Source organism: Grammomys surdaster, unplaced genomic scaffold (assembly GCF_004785775.1).
Source record: "Grammomys surdaster isolate TR1022 unplaced genomic scaffold, NIH_TR_1.0 185, whole genome shotgun sequence".
NCBI lineage: Eukaryota > Metazoa > Chordata > Mammalia > Rodentia > Muridae > Grammomys > Grammomys surdaster.
In genome coordinates, this window is record NW_021604630.1 from 8,119,655 (window position 1) to 8,139,555 (window position 19,901).

Here is a 19,901-nt window from a genome sequence, read left to right on the forward strand (position 1 = left end):
CCCTGAAGTGTCTGTCTCTGCTCCAATACTCTCTATGAAGAATTAATTTCTTTCCCAACAACTGACACATTTTAGTTTGGATAACTTTGACAGCTTTAAAAAAAAGACCCTCTCATATATGAATCACTGAAAGATGATGTCCAATCTCCAGAGGGCTGATCAAAATCATAGGTGTAAAATTTTCTCTGCAGTGAATGATGAAAAAAGCTTTACTAATTAGAATCTGAAAAAAGTGAGAAATTGAAACTTGCTGAATTAGATTAATATGTATTGTTAAATATAATTAGGAAAAATGAGGGGGCAATCAGAGAGCAAGGGTAGGATTCCTTGAGCCTTAATCCTCTTCACTGACACTAATTGGTAATAGAGATCTTCATTCTTGAGTCACTTCATCATCCAAGTCCTGTGTTTCCTCACTTGGGAGGTAACTCAGTGTCCAAAACTGTTCGGCATACACATTATTCATATATAACCTCTGAGTGTGTAAATACATACATACATACATACATACATAAGCATGCATGCATGAGTGCATGCACAGATATATGCATGGTCAAAGGTACCACAATAAAAATTGCAATAGCTGACTTTATTAGGGTCCAGTTAATCAGTCTTCATCTAAATTGTGTACAGACCTAGTAGGTCTTTGTATGGGTTGAGAACTCATAAGTGATGATCAGAGGCTATCCTTTCTCTGGGCAGTGAAACCCAAAAACTCTTGGGAAAATGTTATTACTATTAATGTTCTCTGCAAACCAAGACAACACATAGAAAATATGAGTGAAATATAAAAATTAAATTATTTGTGACTGTGAGCTCACTAGGATCAGAAAATAACCTTACAACCTTTATATGCTAGAAGAATTATATGTGTACTTTCTATCTTTAGAGAGTGTTCTGCTTTAAAGGGCTTGATTAAATAGTGCCACAATGGCCACCTGCCTTATTGGTTATAAAAGTGGAATCATTATCATTAAATGACAAAGGATATCTATAGACAGATTGCAGCATCTGCCAGGAAGCAAAAGAGTTAAATGAAGGCCCAGAGAGGGAATGCCAGTGTAATATAATATGTATGTATAAATGTACAGAGGTATCCCAAAATGAGTCCTTGAATTCCACCAGAGCTTAAGATCCAGGGGAGCCATGATTTCTCTTGCCATCCAGCTGTGATTTCACTGCCACACAGGTGTCTAGACATGTACAGTGGAAAGCCTGCAACTGTACACTTTACGTGCACTTGCTGAAGGGTGAAGAGGAGGAAATTGTAGAAGAAGATCTGCCCTACTGAACAAAGACAACACACATAATGAAAAAAGCCAGCATAAAACTACATGTGGTCTATTTTATGGTTTACTAGAAAGTTCCGTAGGCTCAGTGAGAGTGTGATCTTTCAAGGGGCGCCCAGACTGCCATTAACGTTTGTTTTTAATGCATTGGTTATTCAATCAGTACAGTCTCTTCCTTCCTGCACTGGAGGGATACTACACTGAAGTATTGCTAAAAGGAAGGGGAACTAAGAAAACTCAGGTACTTGGCTGAGGACATAATCACTTTCTGGAAATGCTTAATTGGTGACAGGCACAGAAATATTGCTGAGTCAGCAGAGAAGGCTGCATCTAGCACAAGGAAGGAAAAGAAGGCCAGATGAGGAGAAGAAAGGAAGCTTAAGTTGACTGTTGTAAAAAGAAACACGTATGTGCTTTTTCTAGCTGGACAGAATAGTTTAAAATGGCATCCAGTATTACAATGAAATGAAGGGGCACATGAAAAGACCTGTAGGGATGTTTAAAATGTAATGAAATGCTGGTGTGTAAAGTCAAGTGGCACTGGGCACAGCAATAAGACAGACTCAAAGCAGAGTTGAGAAGGTGGGATGGAGAATGACTGATCTGGGTGTCACAAAGGAATATGGAGGAAATCTCGGAAGCGCAATATACAAGAAAGAGGTGAGCCACACAGCCATCTGCCACGTCTTAGAAAGTAGCTCACCCTGGGTAATTCAAGCTGTTTCCAGCAGCAAGCAGAACACTGTACTGATGATCCAGCACAGACGGAGAAGACTACCGTGATAGAAAATTCAATAAAAGCAGAACAGGAAGATGAGAGGAAAATCCAATTTTACTCCTATGACTCCTGCATGTGGTTCTGGTCGAAGTACCTGCTTAATTGTTAGGTGAATGGTACTTGAAACCCTGGAGGTGGTCTCCGGCTCGAAGTCTCAAGCAGGAGGGATGAGATGACAGGAGGAAATAGTAGTGATTGTAGAAGAATGGTGTGTGTGTGTGTGTGTGTGTGTGTGTGTGTGTGTGTGTATGTGTGTGTGCTTGTTTATGTATTCTGTCTGTATGAGAGAGAGTGTGTATACTTGTGTGTGTGTAGTATGCATATACATGTATGTGTTCATGTGTACACATGATTGAATCACACTTAAAATCAGGAGTGCTAGATACTATATTTTCTATTGTTTTGTGTCACTGAGTACTTCAGGTTAGGGAATTAGAGTAAAAGCATTACGTTCATCCTTTTTAATCATTTGGCTTAAACTGGAGGCATTTGTCAGCCTCTTGAAATTCTTACTGTCTTCCATCTGAAACTAGGGAGGGATATGGTGGAGAGAAGTTACTAGAAGGGTACTGCTCCAAATGCCTTCCAATCATCAAGACAAAGGAGAAGGATCTGCTTGAATTCAAAATGGAAGGTCCTTTGAAATCAAGGGAAGAAACTGGCTGGGATAGGCAACTCAACATGTTAATCTTGTACAGATGGAAGGGTCCAAAACTGTTGCTGTGCCAACAATGGCTTTTCTTTCAAGCATCCCAGTGAAGATTTAAGACAAAGCAAAAACAAATTTGGCCAAAGATAAAAATACCAACGTACTCTTGTCTCCAAGAGTCTGTTCTCAAGCAGGGTCTAACAACTCAAAAGCAATTTCTTTTCAGGGTGCTACCACAGTTTCATGGCTAAAAGCTAATTAATCAGGTCTTTTTCTGGCCATAGAAGCTTCTGACTTCCCCAAAGCCAGCTCTATTCATATACATGGAGGACTGAAAAAAAAGTTTTAAAGCTTAGATAAAGAAAAAAGTTACTGGTTCAGACTGGGGATACAATAGACCATATATCCAGTATGCATGAGGCCTTGGGTTTATACTATAGCAACAGAGAGGCACAAGAGTTTCAAGTATTATGTGACTATATAAAAACTGTAAGCTTAACATGACAATAGAACCACTGTAATGATAGACAAATGTCAGAATAAAAAATACAAATGCAGATGTTTTCATTCCAGTTTTGCATTCAATTCCTTGAAGTCTGGTTGGGTACTTAATACGGTGAAAACATGAAAAATTATATTACCTCATGAGAAAAACTCCATTCTTAAAATCCTAACATAGATACTCTACCTGCAGGCAATTAAAAAGATTGCTATGCTTTTGTCTTTTATTCTATCAAAGATAAGAGAACTTCTCCAAAGTCTTTGAAGACAGGGATAATTCTAGTATTTATAAAATAAAATCTCAAGACAGGCCAGTCAATTGGGCTTGGGACTAAGAGAGCAGGCGAAAACACTATGTCTGTCACTCTTCCAGTTTCTCAGGCTCCAGGATGAAGAAGAATCAATTAGCCCTGCACAGAGAATGACCTTGAAGGCTAGGGCTCTGTGCTTGAGATGCTGACTATGCTGAGACGGAAGAAAACTGGGAAAGGGAGGGTGCAGTCTTGAAACCACTGCAGAGCATGTTTCAGAGGCAATCATGCCACTTGAAAACCGAAGCCATGATGGCAAAGCCCATGTCAAACCTGCACAGAGAAAGAAAGTCCAGTTCTTTCTACAGCTAAACTGAACTTTCTCAACCAACCCAGATGAAAAAGCAGACAACAGCTCCAGGCTAGGCATTGTCTTCTCTCTTCACTTAATGACCACAGCCTTTCTAAACAACAGAAAAGGAACCAATGGCAGGTCTGCAAACCAACATTCCTGGACTGTCAGCCTCGACTGACAGATGCAGAATCTTGCTAAGTCCAAAACGTTTTAAGTTTTTCACATAGAGAACCCTGCAGGTCTAGTGCTTTAACCAACTGTCCTCACCCAGCCACCCCCCAACTTTTTAAGAGAAGACTGCTTCCCAGACAGTGTGCTGGACACATTTCAGAACACTGCAGCTGCGCTCAGGCCAGAGGTGGCTTCTGTGAGGCTTTTAAGCAGCAGTAAATCTTCCCTACTTATTGTTAATGCCATAAAAATCAATGCCTTGGCTAGGAAAAAAAGGAGAGAGAGAGAGAGAGAGAGAGAGAGAGAGACAGAGAGAGAGAGAGAGAGAGGGAGGGAGAGGGGGGAACAGAGACAAGACAGAGAGACCCCTACAGAGAGATAGACAGAGAGACAGAGAGATAGATAGACAGACAGACAGACAGACAGACAGGGTGGGGTGAGTTGAAATATATAGCCTATGAAAACACTTAGTAGAATTTCCCTTCAAAACCCATTTCTCAAAAGTTCCTGAGCACTTTCTAAGGGGGACCTGCTTCAGGGACCTGTGCTGTCTGCTTCTTTGTCTGTTCATCAGATGACAAAATTACAGTTTGTCCGAAGAGTTTTTCAAAGCGCTACCTTAGTTTTTGTTTTGTTTTGTTTTGTTTTCTGGGCACTTCAACCAACGTGTGCACATTTCAACTGAAGCTTTCCGTGGCAAACAATAAAAGACAAAGAGGTAACCTTGTCTGCCTGCGTGGGGAGCGCTGCCTGTCCGCAGGATCTGTGCTGGCTTTTTATAGTTCATCATTTCATCTGGGTATTACTTCCCGGTCACTTTGCCAGGTGGGAAGAGGCAGCAAAGGCAGAGAGTCTGTCAGATTTTTAATGATGCTTTAGGGATTTGATGAAGTTGCAAAGCAGTGCCTGCATACAGGAGGTTCTCCTAATTACACCTGGAAAAGCAGGCTTCCTTTTCAAGCCTTTGCACAGAAGCAGGACTATGTCAAACCATCCTGGATCGCGTGCACATATCAAGTTTGGTTTTCCCTGAGTTTCTCTAGCATACTGCACAACTTCATTCTGAACCTTACTGTGTGGAGGAGGTCTCATTTATTCTTCCTTACAGTCTAGAGGGAAAACTGAGTGGGTTGCTTTATTATAGACTACCCTCAGCTCATTCTAACACTAAAGTGTTTTACATGTATCGTTGAGAATCAAATTCTCTCATCTCTTAGTTTTTTTTTTCCTACTAAGTAAACTCATCAATGGAAATAATAAAGAGTGGGAAAGACAAAACCGAAAAACACTGGAAACATTTCTTTAAATATTATAGCCAAAAAAATACCCAGCTCAGTGCTGACATTTGGAACAATCTGGCTGGTCATCATCTCATGGCTGTCAACTTTCCATTATAAAGCTAAGGCAATGACCTCTGCACACGCCAGTGTTTCATTCCGGATTGTTTTTAATATCGTGGAGTCTTTTCCTTCACAGGTTATAAAACCAGGCTTTGGCAACATGATGGGGTTAAATGACACATATTCAAAAAAAAAAAGGAAGTACCTTGCTAATAGTCCTGACCGTTTTTAATGACTGGCAAGGAGTCTATTTAAATACTTGATTACAGAAGATAAGACTCATTTAGGAAAATCCCTTTGTGGAGAACTGCAGTCTGTCTTAAACAGAGCACAAACTGCCTCTGGTAAGTTCCTATGACCTGTGCAGTATAGTATAGCAATGGTCCGAAAACAGCCGAGGGAGGACTATGTCCTCAGACTTGCTGCAGTATCAGAAGCAAACAATGAAAATTCAGACGTGCAGAGATGTAATGAAGAGGCAGGAGGAAGAGCTGGAGAAAGATGACAGGCAGCTTGGGGCTCCAGGGAGACAGAATAGGAAGGAGGAAGGTGAATTAAACTCTACAGAGGGGCAGGGGACAATACAAAATAATACTGAAGGGCATACAGAAGTTACATAGCTATTAAAATATGAAGGGCAGTCAGATATTAACTTCCAGAACTACTGTAAATCAATTGAACTTTGCTTACATCCAAAGCTTGACTTAAAAGATGCTCGTAGTTTTTAATTGACAACCTTAGACTTAATGACCTGGCTACATGGAGTTGCTGTTTAAAAACCTGATTCATCCTAGGGGTTTATAGGATTGTTTTATTTTGTTTTTTCCCTGTCACGTGATTCACCAAATAAAACCTCCCGGTTAAAATGCAAACGAAAAGGAAATAGCTAACCCTCTAGAGAATGCCTTCTGGAAGCTCCCACCCACCCTTTCTTTTAAGCCACCAACAGTCTCTCTTTCTCTCACTACTTACAAAGTTTAGGAGCAGTTTGCAGATTAGTTTCTGTTGTTTGTGGTTGAGTTCCTGACTTGGGTGTTCTCACCTCAGGGGTCCGAGCTGGAGAAGGGAAGGGCGGTGCAGTAGAGTGTAAGGGAGGAAAAGCAGACAGCCGGTTCTTCCGGGTCGGTACTGCTGAAGGGTCAGAGGCCACAGCAACATAGTCACCTTGCACTGTAACATGAGCCTCGGCTTCAGACTGAGCCTTAGAGACAGGTGAAGTGTAAGCCTCAGATGATATCAGAACAGCTGAGGCAGCAGTTGGATCCAAAGAAATAACAGGGTCCTGGCCTAATCCCCCAGGGTCAAGGTGGGTAGGAGAGTCGTATTCAAATATCTTGTCCACAAATACCCATTTTAGGCCAGCAATGCAGAGGCAGAGGCTCACGAGGCAAGCCAGAATGGGAACAATGCAGATCTTCTCGGAGTTGAGGCACCCTCTCAGGCGCTCAGCTTCCAGGCACACACAGCAGGGCACCGCCAGGCCCAGGAGTCCAGGGCTTCTCCCATCTTCTGTGTGGGTGTCTGGCATATGTTCCGCTGCCGGAAGCCCATCGAGAGATGGGTCTGCACTCAGCTGAGTGGAGGGGCTGGAGGACCTCCCGCCAGCTACCTCAGACATGTCTGGGGAATAAATCTCCATCGGCTCACCTCCAGAAGGCCTGGCCTCTCTCACAGTGCATTACCATGCAGAGCTCCCCCCAACCAAATGATACAGCATCTTGAAGGGGGAAATCGATAAGGCTCCCAAGTCCAAGGCCATTATCCAAAGTAAGAGAGCTTAGGAGGAGTCAAGGAAAAAAAAAAAGAAAAAAGAAAAAGGGAAAAGAAAGAGCTTCTGGCAACTATGAAATAGAAGTGTACCGAAATATCTTGAGCTGCTGTTTCTGGGATACTTTTTCAGTTCTTTCAAAGGCTTCTCCAAACCATCCCGGTTGGTCAAGAAGGCAGGGGACCAAAATAGGAAGCAAGCCGATGCCTAGCCGATTAAGTAAACCAGTATCCCAAACTGAAAGGCATGTTTCTCACCTCAAGCGTCTGAAGCTGGTGTCTGCTTAGAGGAAGAAAACAACTGTCATGCAGGAGAAGTAAAAGCAAAAGCAAGACCAGAGGAGGCGGCGGCGGCAGCAACGGCGGCGGCAGGAGAGGCAGCAGCGACAGTAGCAACAGCATCCTGTCGTGTTAACGCAGCGGCTGAAAGAGGCTGAATCATTACAGAGCAGCAGGTGCCTGCCCTCTGAGCATCACAGTACCATTGCACAAGGATGCGAGGGCAGGAGGAGCCAGGAGGGGCGGTAACTCCCTTCCCCGCCCTGCCTCCACCCCCACCCCCAACCACTCCTCTTTGTCCTTCTTGCGCTCAGTCACTTTTTCCTCTGCAATCTTCCTTCTTCACAGCTTCTTTCTCTTCTTCCTTCCTCCTCATCCTAAATATATATCCTCACCCTCTTTCTCTCCTTCTCTTCTCTCTCTCCTGCTCCCTGCCATCTCCCCCACCCCAGGTCTCCACTTTACTGTTAGCTAGTCTCTAATAAGTACAGTACACTCAGCAACACAGGTCCGCCAGTGAGTTCCTATTTTATCCAATTACAAGGAATAAAGGCCAGAGAAAAGAGAAGCAGCCGGGAACCAGCTAAACTGGGTCTCCCCGTGGCCTCCTCCCCTCCCCCTCTACCAAAGCAGGCCCCAGTCTCCCATCCCACACCCCAACTTGCTTGCTTTCAGTCTTGCTGGCTCCCTTCTCTTCACCCACTATGGGGTCAGAAAAAGCCGGGGATCAATGCTAACAATCTAACAAAGCTGGGGTGGAGGGGGATGGGGGTGGAGGGTGGAGGTGGGACCTTCTGGGTTAGACCTGAGGCTTGGCAAAGTCTGGTCTCTGACTCCTCCCCAGAGAGGTAGGCTTTTCAACAGCAATTTCTTCCTGCCTGCTGCTGAGCCGCTCGCATTCCTTCCGTAGCTGTCGCCTATTCTAATAAGTTTTGTTCACTAACAGGACTCTTATTACCCGATTTTCAACTGGCAGTTAGAACACTGTTTCCTAAACCATGGACAGCTCTGCCTTCACCCTTTCCTGTGGCTAAGGAATTTTGCAATGCCCAGTGCAAACTGCTGAGTGTGTGCTGGGGCAGGGTTGGGTGTGAGGGTGCGGGGGAAGGGAAAAAGTCTGAGTGTCTGTTCTTTACATTTTCGATCCCCTTATTCCATCCAGAGTAGGCTAGAATAACCCTAAGAGGAATGCTTATGCTATCTACCGCTTCATTTCCAAATTAGCCTTTCATGTTGACTCCACACTGCAGAGGAGGCTTGAATTCCCTGGACACTGTAACACACACCACATCTCCTCAGCTATAATCACACTGCAAGTATTGAGAATTTTCTATAAGAGCATGCCTTGTGGATTCGGTTTCAGTAGCTGTAATTTACAGATAACTTCCATGCTGATTTTTTGTTTGTTTGTTTGTTTGTTTTGAAACAGGATTTGAAGTATCGGAATAAATGGAAGAAACTCTGTCTCTAAGAGAGAGCACAGGCTCCAGGGAACATTCTGTGGTATATCAGTGTCTCTTCTGTGCATCTGAACATTTGAGCCACTCTTCACTGCGCCTGGACATCCAAATGGCTTCCAAGGAACCCAATGGCTTCCAAGGAACTATGTCAATGGGGACAGGAAGCAGGTCTTACAAACTCTAAATCCATACTTACGCCATCCCATGCAGACCCAGGGCAGTGACAGGCAATGCTCAACTCTTAAGGAAATCTGCCTTACGCATTAAGCACAATTCATTTTGTGCAGCACAATTCTACTGCTTTGAAACATATTTAAGCCTTTTTCACATGCCAGGAGGTAAGAATATTATCATTTCCTTCCAGATGAAATTACTCCACAATTATGAATGATTCAAAGGGCATTAGTATCTTAAACTATGTTTTCAGTCCTGTCACTGCCACCAACAAAAGCCCGGCTGGATTTGCATAATTGTAACCAGGATTATGACAAGCTCACAGGCACAAATGAGTCACCGTAAGTTCACCTCTACACAACCTGCCTGTGTATGCACCAGTATTTTGAAATTGTTCATATGATCATTTTCTGGCTTCATTTACTTAATTTTAAGAAAATGAGAATTTTCTCTAGTGATGGACATGTAATATTTTAGTGCATGAAAGAGAAATCCCTACTAAAGCATTCTATGCTTAAGGTTTTAATTACTAATGTTCATGTAAATATTCAAATAAAATAGCATCTCAATGATTATAGCATCTTCAAGGTTTACCACGTAGTCTCCTTATACTTGACGCTTTCAAACCTTACATTCAAGGACTGAACTGGAGCTTATCCATAGCCAAGGTCATTTAAATGTCAAAGACTGGATGGAATCAGGTAGCTCCAAGCCTGGCAGGTGTGAGGGAACACCAAGGACATAACCCACAGCTCTGAAAAGGTGTTATATCACTCCCACCAATAGCAATTACCTCCCTTACCTCAGTCACAGAAAAGGTTGCTGGCTCATTCTCTAGTTGTCATATTAACCTTAATCACAGGGAAGGTTGCTGCTGACTCTCCGGCTGTCTTATTTAAAACCCTTGTCACTTACAAGGAAAAGGATCATGTTACCCACAGACTAGGACAAAACGCCAGAAAGGGACTAGACTCCTAGGACTGTCACAGCTATCCTTGAGCTCAGATTACACGTCAGACTTTAGGATATACGCTTCCCCCTCGGATGTGCATTTTGTGAACTTTGTGGCTCCTTGCTCCCATCAGCCTGCAGAAATCCAGCTTCCTATAAAACTATTATGTTCTGCTATAATTTTCTATTAAATTAGAAAATGAATGGAAGTGTGAAAGGGAGGGCAGAAGTAAAGGGGAGAAAAAAAAAAGGAATTCTCCATTACTTCTCCCCTGGGGACCAGGTGCCAGAAGCTCCTTCTCGCCCTCCCTCAGAGCCTTTTCAACAATAAAGTATGAGGAAGCCAGCATCCATGGGGCTACCACCAAGCACTTCTTGGGATGTAGCATATTTGTTTATAGGGAGAGCTTCAAGGCAGACCTTTGTTAACTCTGTAAAGTCCACTTTAATGAGACCCAGGAACACCCATTCCTGTGTGTTCTTAGAAACATGAAATGAAATCTTACAGCTTTCTAAAAACCCTATAATTACCACCTCCTTCGTAACCATAAAAGCTATGTTTATATAGCTCCACCTATGTGCCAGGAACTCCTTAAGTTCACAACGCACATTATGTCTCAATGCCTCTCATCCTTTAAAGTCTGCCCACCTTGAAAATGAAGAGATAGGTAACTCAGGTAATTTAAGCAGGAAATAACTATTAAATGAAAGGGGTAAGATTTTAAGAAGGCCAGACTCATGCTGTTTCTGCTGAGAAAAATGAAAAATAAACCAAACCAAAACAAAAAAACCTCAAAAAACAGCATTCCTTTTCTTTAAAAAAAATACCTATTATGTATTTTTTTTTATGTATCAGTTCACTGGGAGAATAAAGGAACTAGAGTATACAACTGTTAATATAAGACCTTAATGTAAGAAAACTTAAAGGTGTGTAGTTTCTAAAAGAAAACGCCTTCTTAAGTTTTGCCAAGTGACTTTCAAAAATTAGTTATGAGGATTAGACATATAAATCCAAAGACTATTTTTTTTTTATAATTTAACTGGAATGAGTTCATCCACAGCCTCAGTCCCAGGACTCTTCTGGGGAAGATATTTCAATTATCTACTGCTGTGAAAGCAACTGTTTTGAAATATCATTACAAGCACCATCACTAGGCTGCAGGCTGACTGGGTTCAGCTGGGTGTTTCTGCTGCTGTTTGACACCAACTGGGGCTGTAATCAGCTCAAGGCACAAACAGGCTAGAGCATTCAAGGTGGCTCACACAGGAAACCAGACACCATGGGTGTCAAATGGTATACCAGCATGGGGGGACGGGGTGGGGGGGGGAGGTCTTCTCCTTGGGGCTTGAGTTCTCACAGCATGGCAGTTGTTGATGAGAAGTGTCTATCCCCAGAGACACAGGAGGCTCAGGCTACCACTCCTGCTATGGGAGTTGCACAAGATATTATCACTATTCTTAGTTGTTAAGTAGTCATGGTGCTGGACCAGACTCAGAGCGGTAGTAATATATCTTAATGGAGAGGAATAAAAATAAAATATGCTGCTGCCACAACTCACCAGTCACTTCAGGTAGTAAAGTGAGTGCTAGAAACTAAGTCAGGGTCAAGAGGGGTCAGAGAACACAGAATGGATTTGGCAACACCAAGTCAAATATGCAAGCATTTCTGATCCACTTCTCCAATACTCTAGTTTCCTTTTAAGCCAAGATCAACGAAAAGAGAAAAAAAAAACCCACTACATTATCAATGAGAACGCTTAAGACTGGAGATGTAGCTCAGTGGGAAAATGTTTGCCTAGCACACAAACGACTCCAGTTCAATCACCACAAGTAAAACTGAACAAAGACCAACAATTAAGAAAATCAATCATCAAATGATCAATCATTAAATATCACTGTGAATAGAACACAAGTGAAGCAATTTATGTGTGCATTTATTGCATTTCTGTTTTTATTATCAGAAGTAAGCATACTACCTTTAGGAGATGAAAGGGAGTGGCAAATGTCATTTTGCTGTGACCAAATAACCCAAACTTATTCTCTCTCTCTCTATTTTTCCTTTATCTTTCCACTTGAAAAAGTTTACCAAAGCTTCTATTTTTACAGCTTCAAAAAGAGAGAGTTTACATCGCATTGTATAATATAGAAATGGTGACAACAGGGATATCATTTTAAGATAATCACAGGCATAAGTGGTGAATCATCTACTTATTTGTTAATGAAATGTGAAACCATTGGGTTTACAAGACAGCTCATGGACCTAAGTGGAGTTTTACAAACTGACTGCTTTATCAGAACATAAGATACCCAAAAGCCTTTATGGGACTAAAACATCCCCAAGTCTACACAGAGCTTCACACACTTTCCCAAATCACAGTGTTTGTTTGTTTGTTTGTTTGTTTATGTATTAGTCCTTTTGTGATAGCCTCTCATTGTGCATGCCCAGACTTGCCTAGAACATACCAGTGTGATTCCAAACTTGCACCAGTCTTCCTGCCCCAGCTTTTCAAGATTAGGAATTATAGACATCTGCCATCATACATGGTTTTCAATCAAATTTCTTGACATCATTTACTACATTCGTTCAGTCACATGTTATTATTCAATTGTATCGTGCACACAGAGTTAAGGAGGAATTGTGAGCTACCCAACATTTGTTTTGTTTCATTTTTTTATTTCAGCTTGAGATGGGACTCCATAGACTTTCCTTCCTTGAATATACTGGCAGGCGTTTAACATCCTCCTGTCTGTCTAAACTGTCTCTGTCTTCCTTCACATTTTTTTTCTAGTCTTTAATTCCCAGATCACACACTTCCTTGTAAAGTTTCTAATTAGAAATTGTTTTCTAACTATGTCTTTAGTAAAACAAGCCTAGTGATCATCAGTCATTGTAGATCCTACTAAAGCCAATAGAAGAGTTGGAGAAATGTGTAAGGTTTTTTTTCCCCCAGTAATTCTCTCTCTCCAGTGAAAAGGTACCTGATAAAGCAAACTAAACCTGCATATTGTTTCCTGATCCATCACAGAGCAGATGGGGATTGACAGAAAGCCATTTCCTCTCTAGGGCAGGGAAGGTGTACCCACTGGGGGCGGGGCATCAAGATGGCATACATTCCTCTTTCTTACCCACTGGAATGATCTCGGAGAAGAGAACTTTACTCAATTTCTAAGATTCTTTTGTGAGATGCTGCATCGTCATCCTATCGATTGCCTGTAGTTCTCTGTGCTCCATTTGAAACATGATGATCCATTACCTCTGGCACATCTTATCCTTCATACTCGATTCCAGTAGATAGCCATGGATGTAAGGTCATCAGGACAGTTCTTTTCGTTAAATATAATAGTTACAGTAAGTTCGTTTTACTTTTATAGATGTTGCACTCCCCACAAATGACGTGTACAGCTACATATAAACCCACTTCTGCAAGTGGAAAACCCCAGTTTTGCAATTGTAAATGAAACATAAATGTGCATATTTGTGTAGTTCAATGAGATAATTGAAGCTATCATTATCGAAACATAAGAAATAGCACTTTTATCTCCACATAATTTCTTTAATATACATCTTATTTTATGTCACTTTTCTTTGAAATCCCAGTGAGTATGTCTTGCATCTCAGTGGAAGTAATGACTACAAAGTGTGACAGCCATGGTGTCATCCAACTCTAAAACAGTTAGAAAGTTATTGAAGGTGACTTTTCAGCTAGTGAAAAGCTCATCAGAGCATTGGCTTCTCTACTACTTAATTGTTCACAGCCATTATGTTATTTTTGAATGGGATTACTAGACTAAAGTAATAATACTTTATTATATAGCCTGCCCTTTCTTCTATAAAGGATCAGAATATAATACAGAAGCTGAGGGTTCAGCTTCAAGGTAGAGAATGCTTATCTAGCATGTATGAATCCCAGTTCAATACAAAGCACAAGAAAAATAAAGGAAAAACGGAATGTGCCCTGGGGAGGATAGGTTTGCAGCATCACCTATCTCACAATTTCTAATTCATGCTTAAGACTTCAAAAGTCCAGTGAAGGATATAAGGAACTGATAGATCATTGAGACAATCAGTTCGGAACATTACTTAATGGAAAAAGGTATATTCTATACTCCTGAAATGTTATCTGTCTGTTCAATTCCATTGCATTTCTCTATATAGTGTATTCTGTAACTATGAGCAAAGGAAGGTGGCAGCTATCTTGTCTGTCTTTTCTGTAATTCCTGTAGATCTTTTCCCTTTTAATCAAATCACAGGCAGAATGTAGGCCATAGAAGCACCCCTATCTCTTTCACCCATTTTCTAGCACCTAGAACATGCATGGTGCACAGACGCACTTAGGTATTTGTTCAGTACACTGATAGCAATGAAATGCTATCTTAAGGAGAGATGTATAAAAATGGTGGTAGTGATTGAGTTCTCCAAGAGCCAGGTCCTCCCTGGCTTTACCTGGGTGAGTAAATCAAATGATGCTAAATGGGAGGGGTGTGAGGAGGGAGCCTATTAATGATGGAAAAAAGGAACCTAAAGGAAACATCTCTATATAAATCCCCTGTGGTCTTGTGGCTGGATGGCCACTTATATACATTGGCTTAGTCATCTTAAATGAAAATCTTGCTCTTTGGATTTATCCCTGGCTTTTCTGAAGTTGCAGGCATGAGGCAGCTTAGCTAATAGAGTTTTCCTGTCTGATTTTCCCCTTGAGTCTTAGGACAAGTGTGACAGAAATATCCAAAGGCAGTTTATCTTTTATGTGTGTGTGTGTGTGTGTGTGTTTGTATGTGTGCACGCATGTGCACAATCTTACTCACCATAATAGTACAGAATGTATATTATTAGTTTAGTTGAAGAAATTTTGGTTAAAAATATGGAGAAAAATACATCTGGTAACAAATGCCATCTCAATTCAAGTTTGGCAAATTTTCAAACACGGAGGTAATTGAATTTTACTTTTACATAGAAACTAATAATTTGTTGAAAGTTCAGTTTATACTGGGGGCTGGAGAGATGGCTCAGAAGTTAAGAGCACATACTGATTTTGCTAAGGATCCAAGTTCAATTCCCAACATTCACACAGTAGCTCACAATTTCCTATAACTCTAGCTCCAGAGGGATCTAACACACAAACACATACACACACATGCACATATAAACACATGCACATACAGACACATGCACCAACACACTCACACATGCACAGGGATATGCATACATACACTCATACAAACTTTTAAAACTCTTAAACAACAATAACAACAACAACAAAAACCCGAACTACATAATAATTTGAGGCTACCCTTGGCCATATTAGATCCTGGCTCAAAAAATAAAAACAAGCCATCCAGGTATGGTGGTGCCTGACTTTAATCCCAACACTTGAGAGTCAGAAGTGGGCAGATCTCTGTGAGTTTAAGGCCAGCCTGATCTGCATAGTGAGTTCCAGGATAGTTGGGGCCACTTAGAGAAACCTGTCTCAAAAAAAAAAAAAAAAATATATATATATATATCAAAACATTAAAAAAAACATTGATTTTGATTTTGGGTTGCTTTACAAAATGATTACTAAACAAGACAGAAATTCAGGTAACATGTAGCACATCAAATTGTTTATAGTAAATGTTATGGAAATGTGCATTCATTTGATCTTTGCCTCAAATAGGAGCATACGAAGGGAGCCATGAATGACTTTATACAAACCTGAGCATGTAAGAAATGCACGCAGTGTGTCTGGAGTAAAGCAAACATGCGGGGGGAATCATCTAGTGTTTTAGTTCTTAAAATGATCCCTATATCTAAAGATGAAAGACTCTGGACAAAGGAACTAACTATCCTATAGCTTACAATTCAATTAAAGTCTCTGGAGTTCTCTCTCCTTGTTTCTGATCCAAAAGCAAAGGTCAAGTTGTGCCAAAGGGGAGGGAAGCTAAAATACATACGGAGTTTCCAGAACTGATTCTGCATTCTGGGTGAGTCACCCAACTGGGAGCATGGCTCCTGTAAGGTCACAGCATTATGGAGGACATAGAAGCTGAAATATACATTTAAAAGGAAATGCCAGCTTCATCCTCTATTACTGCTCCTCTGTCCAAGTGGCTAGAAACTTTCACTTCGTTCTTTCGATTTTTATTATTTTATATTTTAAAAAGTATGAATTTGAAAAGCATAATGTAAAATATCTTACAATTTGACCTCAAAGTCTTCTCTTATGAATAATACAGGATTGCTAGAATCAGACCTGTTTAAGAATAATTTCTTTATTTTGTTTCAGAAGTTACTTGGACTGGGAGAATGGAGACTTATTACAAAGTCCCTGAGTAATCTCAAGCCTAATTAGATTTAAATGTTTTACTGACAGAAGTTGGAGCTTGCTCATCAATTTTATTTTATTTCATTTTGTGCCAAAAAAAAATATGTTCTCAGACAATAAAAGTAAAAATGCCTACCTATGGTCTCTTGGAGATTCATCCCAGAGTCAGCCATTAGGTCTAAGCCTAGCAACTACTACCACAGTCCTGCCAGTCAATGCCAGTTTTTAAAAAGGAATCCAAGTTTGACTCTTCACAAGAATTGCTTCTATGTCAAAGCTTGCTGTGTAGTGTCTGCATGGCACTATGTGGCACAACTTCTTTTTCCAGAAACCCAGAGATTCCTAGCTAGACCCAAGCTTTTGAGTGTGTTTCATAGCTATGGAGGTACCCAAGGTGTGTGCTACAGAACCCAAGAACCTTTCCTTGCGACTGACTGGCTGGAGACTAGAAATCACTGATGGAAACATTACAACTAATTGTCTTTGTAAAAGGAAGGGTATATTCCAAGAGAACGTGACCTTGGGGAAGAAGAAAACTGTCACTGAAGGACAGAAGTCATCACACAGTGGGTCAAACACACACTGGGTGTGCCTGGAACTAACCATATCTGAGAAGTGGACAGGGCTACATCTTCTTTGAACTTGGAGAACAGCCAGGCTGGGAGGGACAAGAGACAGCGGATCAGGAAAAAGACACACCTGATAACTGATTTACTCTGAACTATGACAACCAGAAAACCCGAGCTATGGTGGTGTATTTAAGAAAAACATATTCTCTTCTCTGACATAGATCGATGCTTATGTATTTACATATTCCTCCCAAGACTATGATAAGATTCACATAACATGTACACTGAGGTCTTTAGTTTAAAAAATGTCCTATGTGTGTGACTTGCAAAAAAATGAAAAAAGTTGTTGGATTGATCAGTGAGTGTACACTTAATAAAGCAAATACATGAAATATTAGTGACAAAATCCAAATATTTGGATTAATGCCTAATTCATTCAAATAGCAGTAATGGAATACTGGGACCCTTAAAGACATTCTCATGGCAGTTTTCCCCCACATCTACGCAACAGAAAACCCAGCATGTTTATTATGAAGACTTATATACTTATATCAGAGAAAAAAATATTCTACCAACTCCACACTGAGCAAACTAAAACAAGTCCCTTTCCTTCCTCAACCCAAGCCCCTCAACTACACCTCCATCACCTCCCTCTTCACTAATATAAAAATCATATCTAAAATTAAAGATTCACAGAATGTGGACCATTTTCTAATGGCAATGAAGTATTATATTTTATTCTACAAATTAATATAGAATTAAGAGCTTTCTCTGGAACCTCACCCCCATCCAAAGCCAGCTATTTATTGAGAACACAAGTGCAAAATGCAGCAGTTCGATTACCAGGGAACTCAGTGTGAATAGGGAAAACATTAAGTTTGTGCTACTGGGTAAACCAGAAGAACAGGACGGCAAGCTCATGCTGAGCAAATGAGTTGCTCGGATCATTCCATTGCAAACATGCGATGAGTGTGTAATTTCTAACAGCCAGTTGGTTGACAAACACTAGAGGGCACAGGTCCCTCTCTCCAACTGTGATTGCTAACCAGTGATGTTCATAGATATTGCAGAAATTATTAAATATCTGTGATGTTGCGCAAAGCCCCTCTAAAGCTTCCGCATTTAACTAAATCATATCACTGAGGCCTTCATGGCAACTTAGGCTAGCAAGAAAGGAAGGTCTTTTCTATATCACCACAGTGCAGAGTCCCAACCATAGGTTTCTTTTCTGTCTCCATACACCTCCCAAAAGAAAGAAATAGTTTGAATTAAGTGGTTGGTTTAAATGTGTCTAGATGGGCTTGGAAATCTTTCACAGTGTTTCTCTAAACCTTCCATCCACCTTTGCTATGACTTACTCAGTGGAGTTTAGACAAATTAGTCTCCAGATTAAATCTCTCCTCAAGGCAGATTAAAAGGCTGGACTTAGCTGACTCACACTATGGCTTTCTAAGTGACCACTGCTATGAACTCTCTGGTACTAAAGGCATCTCTGTGTACAACTGGACCCCATGCTTCTCCTGTATCTCAAAAACAAAAACAGCAACAACAAAACAACAAAAGAAAACACCAAAAAAACAAAAACAAAACCCACCAAAACCAAAAACAAAAAGCATTCAAAGACAAGAGCTGGGAACCATGAGGTTCTTTCAAAGTTGTTTTTCATGCATACTCTGATTGTCAAGAAGGTACAGAGGAAAATACTAGTAATTAGCCAAGTTTCCAAAGTATCTACATTGACAGTGAAAGGAAAGATCAAACATCAGAGCCACCAGAATACTATTCAAGAGCACAGGTCACCTGTACTCATCTCATGGATGGTTAGAAGTAGGTATACTTCAGGGGGTAGATGATTTTTATAATCACCACCAGCTGGAAAAAAATAAGTAAATGTGTTGAATGAGAACAACAACAACAACAAAAATACCAGAAAATCAGGGCTGGTTGCTTTGAGTTTTCCAACTCAGTCTGAAACAGCATTTCTGTAATTTAGCCAACATTCAGTAACTAATTAAGAAATTGGAAGCTCAACACTTAAAAATGATTTCCTTTTTGTAAGTCAGCAGGGAGAAGAATTGGGAAACCTCTGGATAACCCTGATTTCCAAAAGCAGATTTCAAATTTTAAGGTCATACATTACTTGTAATAAAAATAGCTACCATCTCCAAAACGCTGGGATAATTGTACATTGACTGTATGGTCTATGCCCTGCATCTTTTGTGACTGGTTATTCAGCATGCATTGTGTTGGGCTGTGTAAATGTGGCTGCAGAAGTTAAAAGAATATGTGTAGTGTTAATTGAGCTCTTTTCCTACTATGTAAAAGGATAGAGACTGCGTAAGTCAACGGACAGCCAGACTGGGTCACCTTACAGGGTAGAAGAGAAAGCCAAGTGAAGATGAGTATACCAGATATTATACTAAGTAGAATACGTACACCAGTCCTTGAAGTCATCTTAGCCTGTAGAGTAAGTGATACCATTCCCACTTTATAAATGAGAACAGCAAGGGTTAGAGAGGCTACGAAAACCACATAGCTAGGAAGCCATGAGTCTGAGATCCAAGCCATGTGACTTCAGAGACCTATCCCTCTGCTAAGTTTTATATATATATGAATTACATAATAAGGGGTGGGTACAAGAACAAATGTGATGCTAAGAATGTACATGCTCACATATGTATAACTGCTACATGCCTTGGTCAAGTTAACTTCTCTGTGCAGCGCCGGTGCCCATTCCATAAGGACTTCATTTCCAGCACTAGGCATCTACTTAACTGTCCAGTTTGACTTATTCTGGTCTTGATAAAAGCAACACCTTTTAGTAATATTGTTAGTGAGTACATGAACCAATATGATTCCACACTGACCATCATGAGGGTCCCTCCTTGCATGTTCCTTGTAACAATAAGATGAGCCATAAATTGAGAACTCAACAGAAAAAATAAAATATTTCAGGTTTTTCCCCAAACTGAATCAGTGTCTGAATACACTGAACAAATACACTAAGTTAGAAATTTCTCCTATTAGCTGGGGGTTGGGTGGGAGTGCATACCTTTTATCCCAGC

General features: G+C 40.7%; 1 protein-coding gene across 13 annotated transcripts in view; it reads right to left on the minus strand.

The window, feature by feature from the left end:
- Nrg1 (neuregulin 1) overlaps positions 1–19,901 on the minus strand; it is a 1,037,838-nt gene that overhangs the window by 98,706 nt on the left and 919,231 nt on the right. For 6 of the 13 annotated variants that reach the window (XM_028768305.1, XM_028768312.1, XM_028768303.1 and 3 more), the window contains exon 1: positions 6,307–7,578. The exons of 5 other annotated variants lie outside the window; for them this stretch is intronic. In XM_028768305.1, the coding sequence (XP_028624138.1) occupies positions 6,307–6,973 (667 nt within the window). In that variant the 5' untranslated portion in view covers positions 6,974–7,578. Of the gene's footprint in view, positions 1–6,306; positions 7,579–19,901 lie in introns of those variants that run through there. 2 more of the 13 variants (XM_028768313.1, XM_028768304.1) reach the window with 2 other exon arrangements.